Genomic DNA, 20129 nt, shown 5'->3' on the forward strand with positions numbered 1-20129 from the left:
GCATGACATTATCTCTTCTCCCTCCTACAGATTCTCTCCAGATGGGCGGCTCATAGCTTCCTGTGGGGATGACCGTTCAGTTCGACTCTGGGACACGTCCACCAAACACTGCATCAACTGCTTCACTGACTATGGAGGGTAAGTCCCAGAAACAAACTGCTTGAGTGTACATCTTGACTTTGATAGATACACATACAACAGTAGACACTTATTTCTTACAAAAGACAAAAACCTCAATGGACAGTGTTCTGATTTGTAGTAGTTATGGCTCTGTTTCTCCTGTAGATGGCATTGTTTTATTGGATTTACACATCATACTGTTCACCTGCTGCAGTGTTGCTAAGTCCACTGAGTGTTTTTATTCATGCAGGTCAGCAACGTTTGTTGATTTCAACTCCAGCGGCACCTGCATCGCATCCTCAGGGACTGACAGTTCACTAAAAATCTGGGACCTACGCACCAACAAGCTGATTCAGCATTATCAGGGTATTCCAAAATGTCTCAGATGTAATGATGTCATGGAAATTCAAGTAATTGGATTGGATCTAATGATTTTTCTTTCCTTGTATTTGTGTTCATCAGTCCACAGCTCAGGCATCAATAGTTTTTCTTTCCACCCGTCCAACAACTATCTGGTCACTGGTTCAAGTGACAGCACTGTTAAGATTCTGGATCTGCTGGAGGGACACCTCATCTACACCCTCCATGGACACAAGGTGATGCTACAACACAGCTTTGCCACCATCCAATCTGTCTTAGTTCCAATGTGTCCCAAGATAAGTCTCTGATGGTGTTTGTCAGGTGAGTATTTATTCAAAAGCATTGTTATTTGTGTTTTTCAGGGTGCTGTAAACACAGTAACTTTTTCCAGGGCTGGAGATCTCTTTGCCTCAGGGGGAGCTGATTGTCAGGTCAGTAATTCATGGCTGGACAAAGACCCTGGGTTTCCCAAACTTTCAGTAACTCCAGTAGCAGAAAATATGAGGCATAATAGATGTCCTCCTTTGGTCTATATGGTTCCCAAGGTGCTCATGTGGAGGACGAACTTTGACACCAAATCCTACCAGGATATCCTGCAGCAACACAGCCGGAGGTCCACCCCTGATCCCCCACCCCACCTGTCTGACATTCACCCCAAAGGACCACACCTTCATCACCCACAGTCCACAGCTATTCAGGTCAGCCATCCATCAAAAAGTAATTTTTATAAAAATAATAATTGGAATTGGCTCCAGCTTCCATTCAACCCTGTAAAGATAAGCAATATAGATACAAGAAGAACTGCTGTAAACTCAGATGTTTCTTTTATCTCCACAGATCAGTCCAACGGTGGCAGACACCCAGTCAGCTGACCCACAGGTCATAGAGTTGGGCCAAGCTGTTCACAGCTCAATGGTAAGACCACAAGAAAATCGAAGAATAGCATTCACTTTTGTGACCAAGGAGACATGACAACATGTAACAGAGCCTAGTATAAGCCACTTCAATAGACTTTGGACGTGCTAGAAATCTACATCAAAAATGAGATGTGAGCGGCAGAGAGGTGCCATCGAAGCATCCGATCTGTTAAGTCCAAATCTACTGTGTTTGGCTGTTGCTGCTCTCCCAAGCAGCTGTCTGCTCTCTGCGCCTTGATGTAGTTAATAAGTGTAAAGCATATAAACAGTAGGAGATTTATGTGACTGTTAAAGAGCTTATTGTGGGAAGAGATTATCCGGCTGTTGGACATCATATGAAAAGAATTATATTGCTGCGTTTCACAGGGTGAAATGGAAAAATAAGTTGTTAAACTGTCAAAGTCATGTGAATATATCTAAAATGAGTGCGGGGGGGGGGGGTTACTTGCCTGCCCAAGAGGGGGCAGTACAGACTAAAAAAAAATTACACCATCCCCCTGCAGCATTGAAACCTCAAAGGGCAACAAACCATTCACTTGTCAGATATAATGTGATGCCAGCAGAGGTATTCACTTGTCAGTCTTTCCGTTTGCTTTTTACTTTGTTTGTTTCACAATTATATTGCCCAAAACTGAGGTAGCACAAAACCACAGGATGTGAAATATACATTACAGTTTGGTAAAAGTGTGAAACAAGTCCCAATTCATAATTTGTGCTGCAATAGCACTTCTTACATAGTTTTCATGGTCAACTGTATAAAAAATATAATTTGATTAGATTTAAATTTTAAAATCGATTCTTCTTGAGTTTCTAAATATATCCCCTATTTCACCACAGCTGGTCAGTGAGCAGCTCAGCAGGAGGAAACATTTCCTTCACATTACCAGCCTGTCTCTTTAACTTTTTAAGTTTCTATCTTGTGTTTCTTTTTTTATGACCCATTCATCTTGTGAATGTGACTTTGTGTTTTCCAGACAGTTCCTGTCTATAACCCCACCACCACCACCACCACACACACACACACACACACACTGTTGCTGAGAGCCCATCTGGGGCGACGTGATCTGGTCTTGAACTTGAGTACCAAGTCCGCATTATGTTGCATAAATCCTGGATGTGAATTAGTTTTATCCGCTTACTCTGCATATGCTGATTCTGGATGAATGAGTAGAAACATGAGATTGATGTAGGAGGGTCTTAATGCACAGATGAGAGATTGACCTTTTCTTTATAGAGGTATTTGGAGGCAATTACTGCCCTCTCCTGTTGGAAAACAAGAGAAAAAAAAAATCTTAAATAATCAAAGTTCATATGTATGGCCAACTGTTGTGCTCAATCCATCAGCTGCGATTTATTAATGTGAAATTAAAGCATGTGTCTGGGCAGAAATGGTGCAAATATAGCTCTCATTCACATAAAAATCTTCAGCTCAGGAACTGATAAGAAAGTAATTGAATCAGATCTGATGACAATATGAATACTGATTTGTAATTATTGTATTATAGTGCAGGTAGAATTCAATGAGCCGTGGTTTTCTTTTACACCAAAGCCCTATTTGTGTGCTCATGTTTGTGTATGTTCATGAGCAGATGAATTTTTTAGCATAAAAGTTTTGAGCTCACTGTACATTTGACAGAGTGGTGTGGGAAATGGTTTCTATTTACCAGATTCATTCTATGGGCACAGCTCCTAAAAGAAGTGACGTTAGACTTGGACTGCGCAACAAAAGGATTTTCTTTTAGTTATAAAGAAACCTGCTGAAAAACTGGGACTAAATAAATGATATCTCCTGTTAGAGCGGCAGTAATTTATCCGTAGCGTAGCACCCTACCTCCCTTAGTCTCTCCTTTACCCTGCCATTGGCTGCATGTGTGGGAGGAAAGCCATGAATGGACCAAGCCAAGTGGAAGTCATTTAGAGAGTGGATGGCCAAGTCAGATAAGTGGTTTTGGTTCAAGAGTCCAGTAAACACACAATGACAGAACAGCCATTCACGACTAGAACTGTTCTGATGTGAGCATGGAAGTGTATAGTTGAGTGGAAGGCTGCGGTTTTAACCAGTTTGTTGGAACTGATGGATGGTTTTGCTCTTGTGGATTATTTTCTGCTAAATTTTGAAATGTAAAAAGTCATAAAAGGACCGTTTCAGCTTAATGTCTAGGACATAAAGCACTTGCTTTCACAGGTCAGGAAAGCATTTTAAACAGTGAATGTGTCTGCTCACTCTTCTGAATTTGTCTGGTATGCAGGAAGTGACGCTTCATACATGTCTGGTAGTTTCAAACTACTGAGCCGTAGACTACATTCAAAAGTGGACTCCAAGCTTAGTTAGGTTAAGTTCCTCGTGATCATCAAAGAACAACGCAGCTGGTCTTTAAATAAGTCAAATTCTATTGAAATCTGTGGGAAAATGGCCCTACTTCTCATTTTATTTATTAGCTCAGATAAATCAATATAGTCACTGTCCTGAATTTTTGGCCTTCTCCAGTAAACCAAGATGTCATTTTTTAAATGATTGTCCCATTTATGGGGAAATAGGCCACAAAGTGGGGGAAGGATGAGTGAGTGGCTACTGTCTGATTTGCCGACTGTATGAGAAATAGTGTGTTGCCTGATGCCAAGGCGGTTTCCTCTTGGGCTGAACAGATTTAGATGCATTTCTTTAATGGCATGGTATGTGATATGACATGCTATCAGGGAGTTGGAGTTGGAGTTATCAGGGAGAACACTGCAGTGAAAAGTAGTTGGCAACAAAGATGGAGACAAATTAGAGACATTCGCAGAAACTGTTTTTTTTTTGGTGCATGCAAACTTTCTGACTCTTGTGTATCCAAGGACCTCTACATTTAGTACTTAAATTTTCTTGATTGGCACTGTTTGACCTAAGACTGTAGCACAGTCAGCAGCAGGGTCTGCTATATTTGGCTTTCCCCTTCTTCATTTTGCTAATTCCTGCTCCTCCCTCTCGCCTTTTTCTTGATTTGTTTCCCTGCGTAGCTGAGGGAAATATCAGAGAGAGCGAAAGATGGGGAGGAATAGAGATCAGAGAGATGGGGAGATAGCAGGAATCCACGTGCCGGTGCCCAGGCCCCCCGGGGGGCCCCCAAACAGGGAGTAGCAGCAGCAGCAGCAGCAGCTCTAATAATAGACCAGCTGGAGTTGTGCCTGCCTGTTTAACTCACTACACTCTGGAGTCTCACGCAGTTAATTCATATACATCCGCTTTACCTTAGACTAATGCTGGTCCATCATAGCTTTACTCCATGCATCTGTGAATGTAACACACACACGTAGAGCTCTAGACTCATGCACCGTTCGTTGCATGGGTGTAATTCTTCCCAAATTCTTTCCTAAAGGCATGCACTTAAATGCCTCTGCAGATGGATGCAGGGAAGGGTGTCACGGGGCCGCTTGCCCCCCGACTCCCTCCACTATACCACACGACGGGTCGATCTCACTTCCTGTCAGGAGGCAGGTATGAGAGTGAGCAGCTGGCAGACGAAACAAATTGTTCAGTGTAAAGCATAAAAGAAACGCCGCTGAACATCTGTTGTGTGTGTTCCCTCAGATCCAGCCTCAATGGACATGTGAGTGAGTGACCCTGTGTGTGTTTACATAGTGCGTACATGCGTCAGTGGATATGTGAATTTGTGAACTGAAAGGCACGAGAGTACTTGGGGGTGCTCTGATAGTGTGCGTACACGAGTCACTGAGCATTGGAGTGTGAATGTGAGTGTGTGTAAGGGTCATTCCTGTTTAGATCGTTTCAAAGCAGGGAGCCCCCAGTGCAATTCCCCCGGTCAGCTCGCATCACCTGATTTCCATCAGAGGGAAGCTCTCCTCGCCTCCTCTCGTCCTTCTCTACCTCCACTTTCTCTCCGGTCCTCTTTTCCTCCCTTCTGGTCATTTCCTCATCCTTCACAGTTGTCGATGTCCTCGGAGTGCTTTCCCTTCTGCCCTGCTCCTGTGTTTTCCCCTCCATCGCCCTAATGGGTTTGAGCGTAGGCGGAAATGGAGAGAGAAAGGGTAAGAGAGCCTGACAGACAAATGGAGGGAGAGAGAGGGCAGGGACGGGAGATGCAAATAGCCTGAGGTGGGCATGTGGGTGGCTGGATGGGGGGGGGTTCCTGCACACATCGGTGAACTTCTTGTCCTTAGTATAGGGCAATTTCCGTTTTCCATTTCCCATTCAAGTGATTTGAAAAGTTGTGTCAGACTTTTTGACTACACGGTACAGTATCATTCTCTTCATGTTTGACAATAACATAGGCGTAGCTGAGGCCAGTGTCTCAGTGTCTTAAGACCCTTTTTGAGACATTTAGGGGAAAATGGCCCGACTTGATTTGTTGCCTCAGTACATTTTATCCTAGTGAGTTTAAGGTCAGCATTAAGGGATGCATTAATCCGTGGCTAACCTGTGGTTGATGGACTGACAATCAGAATCGAGTACAGAGCACATCAGATCCTCCCATCAATCCTCCTCAACTCTAAATAGTTTCTTCTGATTAAAAAAAAAACAAAACAAAAACAAAACAAGCTGGTCACAATTCTAACAATGAACTCAGTGGGATGCTTTCATTTTATTTTACTGGCAAAGTTGTCTGCAGTCTTGTACAAGTGCACATGCAACAATCCAATTCTGCATGAGTTCATCCCGTAATCAGGAAGAGCGTATAGCCAGAGAGGTGATGTCATCAATGGCGCTGATGTCACTTCAGCTGTGGCTTTGTCCCCTTTCTGTCTCCTCTCTCTTCGTTCGCCATTATAAGCTCCGCAGAGAGCTAGCGGCACTAGCAGGGCTCAGTGCTTATGAATGGAGCGTTGTCATCCAAAACTACGTCACTGTAGAGCGGAGCAGAGAGAGGCCCAGGGTGGTGCCCTGACTTGGAGTTGACATTACAGAGCTTTGACCGACAGTGCAGTCATGTATCGCAGTACAAGCCAGCAGCCACTGTTTGAGTGTCCTCCAACCACCCATCACTTGCGTGTCCTGTCCTTGGAATCAACTCGAGATAACAGAACATTAATATAATATTTTATTTGAAACTTTTATGCATTGTGGGCAAAATTGGGTTTAATTGAATTGCTTTAATTGAAGAGGCTGCCATGAAAATAGTTTTCTCCTTGCCTCTGGCTGGTTACTTTTTCAACTAAATATCATTAAATTCACAGGGTGTTCACAAAGTCTGATGAGAGTAACATCAAGTGCATTGAACAGAAGAGAAATTTAACATGAAACCTTTTAAATATTGACACCTGCATGTTGCGTAATAAAACTATTACGTTTGTAGATGTGAATGCTGCATTACACCTTTTAATACCTACACATCTGTCTGGATTTACTGCTGAAGTTGAAGTTAGATTTGAATGCATCCAAAAGAGCAGTTTGTAGTGTGCTTCCTCTACACTAAAGAAGGTGACATTTATTTGTGAATTGTGTGACTCGTTGTCTCTCAACGTACATGATCATCCCACAAAGGAGGGGCAAATGAGTTTGAAGCAAAGTTTTGGTTTGCTTAGTTATAAAAACACAGCTCTAGTTACTTAAGCTTGGCTATAAAGTGTGGAGGCTAAAGGTTAAAACAACATTTTAAATAAGCCTGCTAATAAATGGTCTTCTGAGCTTCAGCAGTGAAAATGTGTGTCTGTGTTTGTGTGTGTTTAAGAGGATATTAGATAGTGGAAGGCTAGATTTGGTTACTTGCGCCATCTCTCATGTCCCCGCAGACGTTAACTGTGACGCCAGTTTGACCAGACAGGGTGTCTTCTACCAGCAAGCCTCCTGTCACTGGCCTCTTAGTGTGTGTGTGTGTGTGTGTGTGTGTGTGTGTGCGTGTGCGTGTGCGTTTCTTTTGTCGGTGTATGTCCTTTCATATTGTGTGAATGAGTGTGTAATCCTAATTTTAAGAGTTTGCATACTCACTTTGCTGTGCTATAACTTTTTTATGTCTCAGATGCAATCATGAACTGTGAATGGATGCTGGGGCATGCATGTTTGTGTGTTTGCACAGTTTGTGTGTGTGTGTCTACATTTACACTGACGGCCCTGCCGCCGACCCCTCTCTAGCTTCCTGTGCAGGGGAAGTACAGGATATTGGATGGCCTGGAGGCTTTTTGATACTAGATTTAAGTGCTGTAGAGGAGAACATGAGTGACAAGACATGACGGAAATGAGCTAAACATAGTAACATCTCCGGGAGGGGAGGGGTTCACTTTCCATCAGGACACGGGCTCCCAGAGGCTGCATAACACCCTCACACTTGCACACATATCCACACACAAACACACTGTGGTAGAGTCACGCCACAGCGCTCATGCTCGCGCTTTCTGAAGCACAATCAGGCACATTCATTCATACTGTGCTCTCTCATGCACTGTTTGAATCACACCAACTCTGACTTACATACTCAGGAATCCTCAGCAGACCTGAACTGATCATCATGTAACAACCAAATCGGATGCCTAAACCTGCTACAAGTGATTATTTTAACAATTAGCAAATGGCTGTGTGTGTGTGTGTGTGTGTGTGTGTGTGTGCTGTAATTATAACACACAATCATTTCAATCTTTTTCTTGGAAAATGCGAAATTAAGGATTCAAGATTGCTTTACTGTCACTGCATGAAAATAGATTAGAATGTGTTTAGTCGTAACAGGTATAGTTCATGATACACCAGAGAGGAGTTCAAGCTGAACCAATTTCATCTACAAATATGATATGTGGTGAGGCATGGGTAAATGATTGAATGAATGCTCTACCCAACTAATCTGCCAGCTAGATGCACTTGCAGGTATTTGGCCAGTGTGGTATGGTGTCAGATGATGTGGCGAAAGTTGAGCCAAGTCTTATTGCCAGACTCCATCAGCCGTTGGACAGGGGAAAAGGATGTGAGATAGGTCAGGTGTTCATCACCTACTCAGTAACTGAGGCGAAAGCTGGGACACTTAACTGCATTAAAGTGAATTGCGTTCAAAAAGATTAGAATTTCTATTCTATTCTAAGTGCTTTTTGGACTTAATTCCATTGGTATCCACATGTTTCTGTGTGTCTGCTGGATGTGTCTCCGGCTGATTCCTAACTATTTGGGGGCCTTGTGACCTTCCAATGACAACGGTGACCGTCAAAGTGGAAAGCAGTTTATAGATGCCACACGTCCTGCAATGCTGTGTTTTGCTGCAAGACTTCCTGGGGCAACTCCAGTCAGCTTGGTGCTGGCATGCAAGTGTCCAAAAACTTGATCTTCCTCATCAAAAATGGAAGAGGAGGGCAAGCCTTATCACTAATTCAGGAGGATTCTCTCTTCGGATTCCCATTCACCCACTTCCCCTCACCACTCTCACCCTTCCTGTCTCTCCCCTTTCTCTCCTTTTCTAACTCTTGTCTCATCTCTACCTTATGCAACGCTCACTTATCTGAAGCAGGTCATTGCTTCAGGACCTTGTGATCATGCTTTGTGCGAGTTAAATATGCAGGAAAAAACACTACTTTTATTAGTACTTGCTAAGATTGACAAAAGCACATATCCAAATTTCCACAGTAGTGCTGAAATTGTCAGTGGACTAATTAATTGTCAATCTCTTGTTAACCCTGAAAGATGTGTGATGAACAGAAATTTGAATCATTTACTGGCTCCAGCTTCTGCCTTGATCCTTCCTTTCTCTTTTACATTATTGTAAATTGGATATCTTTAGGATTTGAAATGTCAATTTTTTTTTTTTTTGCTTTGTGCTTTCTTTGACAGAAAAAAATGTAGAATGAGGGTCAGACAGTTGATACATGTGACAGGACGACTTGGCATTTTTTGGGCTGGACAGCACAACATGAATGTCCTACGAGTAACTGACTGACTGTTGAAAATTATAAATGGTGTGACTTTTGACAAGTACCTAATGTCACACATTTCCCGTAAACTTTCACATAGTAGATCTTGACCTTGTCTTTTTTCTGTATTGTTTTTTAAAGTGAGATTAAGAACAAATTCAGGTCAGTGATGTCTGACCACATCACTAAGTTTTTACTTGTTTTTGTTGTCCTTTCAGATGTAGTGATTTTAGTTTTAAGTTAATGTTATATACTGAATCCTATGACATCAAATCTTTTACATAAGTCTATCTTTCCCAAACACATCGTGCCCTTTTTTCTAAGCTGTTTACTTCCAATCCTGCCACTCGAAGGGCAACCCTTAGGAAGGCCGTCCCTCCACATCTGACCTACCACCAGCACTCCGAACGTCCTGTCTCAATGGCACAGCTTGCATCCTCAGGGGCTTCTGCTGGGAATCTGCTGACATTCGGCCCATGCAGGAGGCTAAAAATATCTGGGCAGGTCTATTACAGGTGCCAGGGACACCTGAAAGGCAAATGTGTTATGTGTTGTGTTTTTCTTCCCTGTGTGCCGCTACCACAGCTCAGGGAGGTTGGGGGTGGGTGGGTGCTGGGCCGGGGGGGGGGGGGGGGGGAAGAGCTGAAAATAGAACTTGGATGAACTAAAGAAGAGCAAACATGAGATTTGATTATGTTGTCGTCATCCAGCCTGCAAGAGCCTGGAGAGAGCGGTGCCCTGCCCACCGCTTGTGATTCCCTGCTTGCGCGTTGAGTCTGTGTTCTCGCCATGCTAGGATTTGGTTTTCTTTACTCCCATTCTCTCTGTTTTGTTGCATTATTTAATCATCAACAAATCATAAACAAAAATCATCTTTTACCTTCTCCGATGTCTGTGTCCTTTCCTGTCCCTCTACACTGTCCTATCAGAAAATATAGGATATGAAAATATGAATGTTTTCTGTATTTTAACAGGTGTTGTGATACATCATAGCATAAAAATTTAAATTGCCAGCTACGGCAGTTTTCCATATTTGTTTAGAAATTTGCAGTTCAAGGTGTTCTATGTGTTCTTCTTAGATATTATTTTCATTAGAACAATGAACTAACAAATGGGTATTTACAGATTTACAGATTCTCTACAGCTGTCAACGGTGGACTGGCTGGCATATTAACACCAAATAATTGTAATAATTCCCCATCTTAAAGTTTTAATAATGGTGTTAAACAGCTATAGTGAAACCAGTGTTAGGGAGGAGGAATGGCAATAATGGGCTACCTTTAATATCTGCCTGTGTTGCAAGTGATGCTATTTTCTTCCTGAGTGGAAGAGGAGAGGATGTGGCCTGGTGAACTGTGTAGGAAGATCAGACGCCTCTTGGCTCTGCTGCCTGCCAGGCTTATTTCTGTCCAGCTCATCTGGGTTTGCAGAAAAAAAAAATAATTATTGATTTTCCTGATATATATATATTTTTTTTTACATGTTTTGTTTTGTTTTCCCTCCCATTGAGACATATACCTGCAGCTTTTGAGTGACTGGAGCAAAAGTTAGCTAAGACTGGTGGGTTGAACCAAGTTATTTGCTATATGTAGGGACACTGACTCATTTTTCTCTTTATCTGTGCTCTGGCTGTTTGTTGAACACTTCTATAGATACGGCCAGGGCTATATGTAATATACAATTATATAAAATATAATTCATACTGCATGTTCAACAACTACGTGTGACTTGACCATTTTTCTCTATGTGCCTCTTAAAATATCTGTACATCTGTTTTCTTTGCCATACCATACCTCAGTGAAGGGAGGATTAATGGGAAGGGAAAAGGGAAAACAAATCCATTTTCTTATGAGTTGAGGAAGCCAAGGGGTTACGATTTCTTTCTGGAGGAGCAGCTGTTACCCAACACTGCCTTCTTCCCAGGTTAAAGCTCACCTCCCCTCACTGATACCCCCGCCTGTTAAGCTCATAGTCCACCTGTTAGGAAGTCATCCATCTCCCTGTTCCCTCAGAAATGGAAAACTGGACCCCCCCCCCGTCTGACCACAGCTTCACTGATGGAGTCCTTTAATGGGCTTTTATTGCTTTATGTATTCAAGCTTTTCCTCTTTCTTTTCTAAATCTAATCTGCTCTCCTTTTATCTTTTCACTCTATCTGTCCATGAATTACCTTTTTTCCTCTTTGGTGTTTATCTTCCTTTTCCAATTCACATATTCAGCATTGCATGGTTCTGTTTCAGACCTTCTGTTTGGGTAAAGGACTCTGATTCTATGACTTTGGTTCTACATATCTCTCAGATTTTCCAACTGTGATCTAATCATACTAAATGTGTGTGTTTACTGGGATGATTTTACATCAGATAATAGTAAAACCAGCAGAACTTTACAGCATCCCCTATTTTAAGGCGAAATGATGGTTTGTGCAAATTTATTGCGGTAGGAAAGTCTTCAATTAACCTGCTTCATTTTCAACAAGTTTACAATGTGGATGTTCTAGAAATTGACCATTCACCTCAAATTGACTTCTTTTGATGGCTGGGAAATTAGTTTATATTTAATTTTTTTGCATTCAGATTTTTGAGGATTATAATTAGTTTGACACTAGACAGTTTTTTTTGCTTGTTTGGGTCTTGGACTTTGTCGACACCGCTTTAATCTTTTGAGAAGTTCTTGGTCAGCCAGGAATTGCAATTTTTAACGTCAAAACGTGTGACTGTGGTCTCATTAACAAAATGATTTTCATATTGTTAGAATCAGACCACTAAAGCTCTTTGTTGTGTTGTTATTTGTTTGATTGTTTGTCAAGGTTGAGATGTTAAGGCTCTTGGTTAAAGATGCTTAAGTGTTTTGTGGTGGCTGTGAGCCCGGTATGTGTGGGAACATGGGAAAGGTTTGGCCAATAACATAGTCTGGGAGTTTGAGTTCGGTGGGGGGGGGTCAGTGCTGGCGCAGAGTGTTCATTGTCTCACAACAAGACAATTAGTAATTAGCGGTGGGGTTATTCTCAATGGCAAATGAGTTTCCCACAGGTGCTTTGCAGTCCTTTTGGTATTAGCTTAAGTGCTAAAGCTGATTTGCAGGAATTTGTGTGGCAATGCAGCTCAATCCAATCTCTCTTAAGGACACCTGCCTATTTCCCGAGAGCCACTGAGACCTCAGATTTTATATCTGTGTGAATCACCTACTTTCTTTACTGACATATTCAGAGCCACTGAGGTGATTTGGGCTGAATATTGATGCCTTTTGTGTGGTTATTTGCAGCAGATAATCTTCATAGGAGTGGATTTGCTGTGATACGTCTGGAGTCCGTTCCCTCTGTCACTCTTTCCATTTTCTCTCCCTCTGAGTTGTTTACTCGTCCAAGTAATCTCCAAGTTGGCTCTCTTGAAGGTAAAAGGAAATGAGTCATCCTTTTACTTGGATATGTGTCCAGATTGCACGGAAAGATTAACCTCCTCCTGCCCCATGTACACCTAAGACTTCCATATGCCAGTACATTTCCTCCTTCAATGGAAAACCTTTGTGATAGTTTCGCATTAGTCTACGTAGTCAAGCAAAGTAATTACAGGAACGAAAGCAAACAAATCAGATGTTTTAGATGGATGAAAACTACAAAACATAAAAAAGGCCATATGTACTTTTTCTGTTTCTTCTTAGCAACCTGCCCATGTTTATTGTTCTTGAACGCTAGCTGTTGTTACGTATTAACTTGTTGTCTCACCATATAGTGTTATATAACTGCCAGTGAGAAGAACAGTACAACTTGTGAATGGTCAGTGTTCGAGTTGGATGCTTGCATTTCTCGACAGTTTGCGAATGAACGTGGTGTTACCGGGAAGTGTGTCGTACAGTAATGGAAGTTTGTAGAAACAAAAGGACCTCACTGTGATGGTTGGCTATTCAGTCACATCCTTATTTAAAAAAATGCAAACAGTCTTGGGAGTCATGAAATTTCAGTCTTTGTCAAAATAATAGCAATATGTTTTTTTTTTTCCCCCACATCATTAAGCCCCAATTTGGGCCCGGTAATAACGATGGAATTGCATGCAAGGGAGAAAGTCCATCACGGCTGCAAAATCATTCCCGCACCATCATATGGAAATGTAATTTTTATGTGACAATTTCAAAGAATTACGTAACACACCATTAGCACATCCAGTTTAATGTAAAACACCTGCTGTTCCAAGTGGGTTGAAATGGAGGTTATATGGAAAAACTCAAAATCCTTCTTTCATTTGTGTGAAACTACCTTTTGTGGCAACGGTAATCTGCTGAAAATACATTTTATAAATGTTTTTTTGTTTTATTTTTTTTATTTAATACTTTGTATCAACATTTTACAAAATGCAGATCAGATAGGGACAAATCTGGTTATTAAAGTAGAGCTATGGAATAATTCAAGCTATGCTTTCCAATATTACGTTGGTGTCCAGTAAAACTGAGCAAAGACTGCACAACCTTTTGCATTATCTCTGTAGCCTTAAAGCAGTGATAAATTCAAGTTTAATGGTAGATAATTATTGCTCTCGTGATGTGCTCAAATCATTTCTTAAGTTTCAGCTCATTAACATTTAAAAATGAATAAAATGTGGCTTTTTTATATTTGAAAGAGCTGACTGACCCACTATGTTCAAGAATACAAGAATATATCCACATTCCACCTTTGTGCCGCTGGTACCCTTGTGACCAGCTATATTTGGACACTTAAGTGAGCGTAATGAAAGGAAGTCACCCATTTATTTCCCTCTCTACAGTTCTTTATTTTTAGCGCGCCCTTTTACTGCTCTGATGAATCAGTTAGACCACATTAATGGTATCAGTTTGAACTGACAACTGTGGAACTTGTCAAACCTTGTGACCCAAAACAGGAACTCTCTTTGGAATGGCTCATGTGAGGGCTATTGACAAGACATCTGGTCAACAAGTAACACACTGATGTCCCTGAATTTGACATGGAACGATTGGAGTAGATGTGTTGTATGTTCTTACTGAAAAGTGTGTTGACCATTTGGGCAAATTGTCTGAAATGAGCAGCAAATTTATTTATTATTATTATTATTATTTTTTTTTTTGGCTGCTACTCAGCAAAGAGTCAAGCAGATGGTGACAGTGATATTCCTATTCAAATTTTCTACACTTAAGCTGCCTGGTACAGTTGTGTTTGATTATTTGCATAAAGGCGTCCGTGTTTTGGCAGCAGCTGCTGTTGCGTCCAGACAAAAATGCAGATTCTACAGATGGTGCAAATGCAGCAGACGAGGTTTGGCCCTGAGCGATGCAAACGTGCCCTTGCAATTTGAAAAATGTTCAAAATGTGGCTGAAGCTGTGCGACCCAGCATCATGAATGCATATCTCTTATTTACTCTTGTATTTGTGACAATAAAATGTCCTTTTGTGTTCAGTCTAAGCACACCTTATGAGAGGATGTATCAGATTAAGAACAACTGCTGTTTTGTGGCTGTACACAAGAGATGAATGAATTTTTGTCCTTTGCAGCCAAAAAGAAACGAGCAGGGAGAGATTTTGAGATTTGACAGAAGTTTTCTTTGACACAGCCACCTGAATGCAAGCAAGTCATCTTTCAGATACAGCACAGCTTCCCAAAGCTGTAATCTGCCGGCCCTACGGTGCCGCCCAATGCTGTGTCAATTTTTTTGTTTGCTGTCTTCATCTTTGTTCTCCTCTTCACACCTCTCTCCTCCCAAACCCTCTCTAATTCTGGCAGTGTTCTGAAACAGTAGGACTCTTCTGCCTTGATAATAAGCCACATTTCTGCTGTTCTTGCCACACATGGTGGAGCACAATAGCCTTGTGAGTGCACAAGTGCCCAGGAGGAAACACTCGCGCAGTCTGTTGATCCACCTGCTTCAGGACAGAGTGGGCTTGAAGGTCTGGATGGTTTGACGTTAACCCCTGGCCTTTGTGGAGGTGGTACAATGAAAATGACAAGAAGGACTCTGCAGTTTGAAATGTTTTCCTCGTCTCTCAAATATTACCTCTGGGTATGGGAAGTTGCCTCTGGGGCCTTCTCCCTCCTCTGCAAAGTCTTCTGTGGAACTGAACTATGTGTTTCTCCCTCCTTAAAATAACAAAAGAATACAATATAGCATAGATTAGTCTATGCCTGCTTTTGTGTGTGAAATTGTTTTTTCAGCTGGTGTTTGGTTGCACACTATCTTCTTCTGCCTTCTGACTTTGTAAACTTTTCCAGGCTGACTTTCCTTGACCTTCTCAAGGGACCAGATGTTAGACCAGTAACACATGTTTGCAATGTGTGTGAATTTGTGTGTGTAAGTGTATGTAATTAAACTTCTGTCCGATAGTTTGCATGCATTTGTGTGTGCAGCATGGGAACGAATGAATCCAGGACTCCTGATTTTGTTTTCAAGCTAATGATAAAGCCGCTTAAAAAGAAAAGGACTAAGATAACTTGGAATCAACATAAAACAGACAATCATCTATCCAACTCTGACAATGACTCCACTTTTGAATGATTAACACGTGATTCACACTTGATGGGAAGTTTTGGCTGATATTTCCACATAATCTCTGTTCCCGTGTCCCATTTTGGACAGTGGCAACGTTGTGCTCTGAGAAATGGGCTGAACGTGGCTTTTGCCATTTGGATTAATGAGTTTTGGACACAACACTTAATTGCTAATCTCTTTGTTTTTGGCAGTCATTACTACAAGCTTGTAGTACAGGCTTACCCGATTGCAGACAGAACTTCCTTCAAATCTACAAATAATCAGGAACAAATAGTTTTTTTGCTAACCATCACCCATGGGAAGTACTATTCATACAGAACTACATCTTAATGGATTCCAGTAACTGGTTGTCAATCAGATTGAGTCAGCTCGTTCATAAAAATGTTGTGCCCTTTGCATTAAATAAACAAATGTTTTCATTAAGTCTTTTGAAAACTATTTATAGACCCCAATATGTTTATTTTAGCCTTGTGCTTATGTATGTCTACATTTTCAATGAGCCTTTATCTTTCACACACACACACACACACTCTCCACATGATATTTCCTGTTCTTAGGAAATATATCACAGTCCTCATGCATCCCATCGTTTGATGTGAACGGTCTTAACTGTGGATGCCAGCCTAATTTAACTCTTCTTGTCAGGGTTTAATCTGACCCCTCAGTGCCTCCACCAGAGATAAATATTCAAGAGTGTGAGGCTCATTTTAGAAATTAAAAAAATATTGAAATGTTGTGAATAATGTTGAAGACATTTTAATCACTGAAAATGAACAACAAAGTATTGAAATGTAACAAAGAGTTCAAGCCATTACACAGTAGAGATGCAGTTAAATGAGCTGAGGAGATCTAATCACAGCTGACATGCTAAGTGTCTGAGCTGGAAGTAGCTCGATACAAACATTGGTCCAAAATTCCTCTTGGACATTTTGCAGGCCTAATGAACAGCTAGTGGAAGAGCTAAAGCACGTTTGACCAATTATTAAATCCCAGCGTTTACTTCCTTTTGCCTTCAGCACTGCAAATGTTCAATTGGTTTTGGTTCAATAAGGACGCAAAAGATGATGATTTTTGGTGTTATATTAGCTCAGGGATGCTGTGACCCATCTGAAAATCAGATTGCGTTATGACCAGTCAATACAGAGAATCGGGTCACCAAGGCTTCACAGATTTTCCCTGCAGCTGTAATGTTAATAGAAGCAGGACTGTGAGGATGGACACAAACACTTATAGGCGTGGACGTGGAAACATATGGATGAAAAAGCCTGGTTGTTGCTTGTGTCTCTGATAAACGGCCGAGATAACTCGGTGCTACAGGCCCCGTGATGACAGACCGCAAAGCCTTGGGCAACTCTCCTCCTGTCTGTACTTTGAAGGGCAGATGCACAGGATGCCCCCCCCCCCCCCCCCAAACCACTCAAAGCTGCCAATCAAGCAGTCGAGTAACTCCACTGGCTGCTTCTCTTTCCCAATCAGCTGGCCTTTCTCTCTTGTCATTCATTTAGCCACCTGCTATCAGTATTGGAATGTTGTAAGGCGGGGCTGAAGGGCTTTAGAGCTGTGCCTGGATCATTGTAGACATTTCAGTTAGCAAACCAAGATATCATTTTCAAACATGATAGATGACTATGCCTTTCATTTAATTGCCGCTGTAACATTAAATGTTATCCTCATCTGCTGCTGCTTCTGTCTTAGTGATGTGGAACTGGCTTCTAATTAAATCTAGACACTTCCATCCTTACACAAATGCTTTGTCACCATGATTACATTGCTGCCTATTGCTTCATCACTTGTAATTGAACAACAGTGTCATAGCATTAATTGTGAACTTGATATTTTATTTTCATTGTGGCCTTTCCAGGCTGTAATATATGGATTTTTTTTTTGTTTTATTTTTCTGAACATTATAATAGTTATGCCCATATCCATTGAGAGTGATTTCCTTCCAGCTGTCTGTCTTTGGTTTAAGTATAGCCTTTGTTTCTGGTTACTAAATTGTCACTTCAGTCACAATCACTGAAAGGATGTTTAACACTCATGGTTTCCAATCCAACAGGTACAGTTCTTTTATGAGTTCCCTCCATTTAAATAATTTCGCTACGTAAAAAGCTTGTGCTTGATCAAGGTCAATGAACCTTGAAATTTCTTCTCTTGTATTAAACCCCTTGCCGCCTTATTTCATTGACAGGGATTTTGATTTTAGTCGTCATGCGTATGTGTGGGTGGGAATGTCCATTAAAATGTGAATAATGTGGGTAAATCTTGCTAAGGGGCTTTAAAATGGGCTAATCCCATGCAAAGCCACAATGACGCTCATTCACTTCCTCGCTGTGAAAAGATTCGCCTTCACTTGAGACTTCGGTGAGAAACCAACTGGAGAAAAAGCCCCCATTGGTATATGAGACGCTGACCTTCTCAGTGAAATCCTCATTTCCTTACCAACAAGACTTTTCGGGAACCTTGACACTGTCCAGGTTGGTTTAATCCAACACATCTTTGTCTTCTGTCGTTCAAAAGGAAGAAGCTTACTATTAAACCTCAACACTTCGATTGTAATGTAATGAATGACAACACAGAGACTTCAGAATTTTTCTAAATGCTGTTTCACAACAAACAATTGTCTTCCTTTTGTTGTGGTGGGGGGGGGCGTCCTTGCTGTTTTGTTCAAGGCGTCAGACAGACAGGATGATTAGCAAACCGTTCTTGCCAGAAGTATGGCAAAGACAGTGGGAGCGATGAAACAAGAGGAACCAGAGTTGCTGACTGACTCAGAGAATGAACAATAGTCAAAGAAAGAACTGAAAGTTACAGCAAAGGAGGAGAAAACGATGTCCTGTGTCTGGGTTGGTGACCTAAATCTTGGCTCTTCATTTAGTTTTGTTATATGTGTGCGCATCCTGTTTTGCTCTGCCCAAAGTTATTAGCTCACATTTTGGCAGACAGGACACACTCTTAAATCTTCTGCACATGTTCTACACTAATGAAATCTATCCCTGAAACAAGGGAACTTGGAAAACCATGTTTCATGTTCAAGCCCCCATGACATAAACATCCTGCAGAAGCGTCCTTCAACAAAACACTGATTAATCTCAGGGTACTTCTCTGCAGCTGACCGTGACCTCTGATCTCGCCAGCGAGATGCTAGAGGAAAAAAAAAAAACAAGAGGATTTCTCTTTTCAAAATGAGTATGTTTGCACCAAATATTACAAATTACTAAAAAGAAGTTGTTTCTTCTTCAAGAGATTGGAGAAGAACTTGACACAATAAGCCCAGTGATGGATATGGTTGACTGCTTGGGTAGTTTTTGGATTTTTTTTTTTTTTTTTAAGGTACTAACTAGTGGCTTTTTGTCCATTTGAGTGTATGTATGTATCACTCTGGCAGTGATATCCGGCACTTCGACTCCGAGGGCAACGTTGTCACATGTCTGGAATCGTACCACCATTTCAATTAGAGGAATCCTCGTCTAACTTTAATTCCTTCCAAAGTCCTTTCTCTGGGGGAAGCACTGATGTCAGGTGGAAGTTTATTATAGTTTATTATACTTTTATTGTTTAGAACATTGCTGACTGGCTCAGGCTGTTACGCTGTTAAGTTGTGCAAAGGTTCAGTGACACGTTGCCACTGACATTAAAGAGAAAAGTCTTGTAGACAAATAACCAGCCACTTATTGTGGATGAGTGGAAGCTTTTCCTTGTTATTGGTCTAATTGCCTTATTTTATGATAAAAAGCCTCGCAGCTGGAGTGCAACTGTACTTTTACATGTGTAGTCATATTCCACAGAAAGACTTTGGCTCTGAAATTATAAATTGGGTTCTATTTGAGTTGTGGCTCTTCGGGTTTTATTTTTAGATTCTTAAAAAAATAGTTTTAGACAAACATTCTGTCCACACTTGTTAACTGGATGTCTGTAGTTGCGGTCATGTGCACTAATGAACGTAGTAAAAATTCTGTATTGGTCAGTCTTCGTGGTGCTTTGAGGCCAGCCTGCTGTGTCTGTACCTCAATACAGAGGGGTTATTATATTGCGGGCTCGAGGTGGCCACCTGGAACTACATTTACAGGGAACAGACTGGCAGACAGTCAGGACAACCTGAGACTAAACAGGACTGCAGACTCGGACATAAAGACATATTGAGGGCACAGGTGATTCTTCCAGATCGTAGCAACAGCCCAGTGTAACAGGTGAGGGCAAGTATTCAAATAAAAATAACCTGGCTGAGGTTAAACGCTTTAAACAGTGACCCCGACGCTCATGGTAAACACAGTTAACGACGTCAGGACAAGGGCCAGAAATCTGTGTGTGGGTGTATTTGCATGGGTGTGAGCACGTATGAGTGTTTACACTGATGTCCCAGGTGTGTGTGTATATCTGGTGGGGTTAAGTCCACTAAAGAACACCTTCGCCTCAGACTGAGTG

The 20129-nt window shown here is 41.5% G+C and overlaps 1 protein-coding gene across 1 annotated transcript in view; it reads left to right on the top strand.

Moving 5' to 3' along the window:
- Positions 1-20129, top strand: part of poc1b (POC1 centriolar protein B) — a 36215-nt gene that overhangs the window by 1920 nt on the left and 14166 nt on the right. The window contains exons 5-10 of the mRNA XM_029523237.1: positions 31-138; positions 371-486; positions 583-716; positions 843-911; positions 1026-1178; positions 1318-1395. Coding sequence (XP_029379097.1) covers positions 31-138; positions 371-486; positions 583-716; positions 843-911; positions 1026-1178; positions 1318-1395 — 658 coding nt within the window. The remainder of the gene's footprint in view (positions 1-30; positions 139-370; positions 487-582; positions 717-842; positions 912-1025; positions 1179-1317; positions 1396-20129) is intronic.

This window comes from Echeneis naucrates, chromosome 16, assembly GCF_900963305.1.
Source record: "Echeneis naucrates chromosome 16, fEcheNa1.1, whole genome shotgun sequence".
In the NCBI taxonomy this organism is placed as follows: domain Eukaryota; kingdom Metazoa; phylum Chordata; class Actinopteri; order Carangiformes; family Echeneidae; genus Echeneis; species Echeneis naucrates.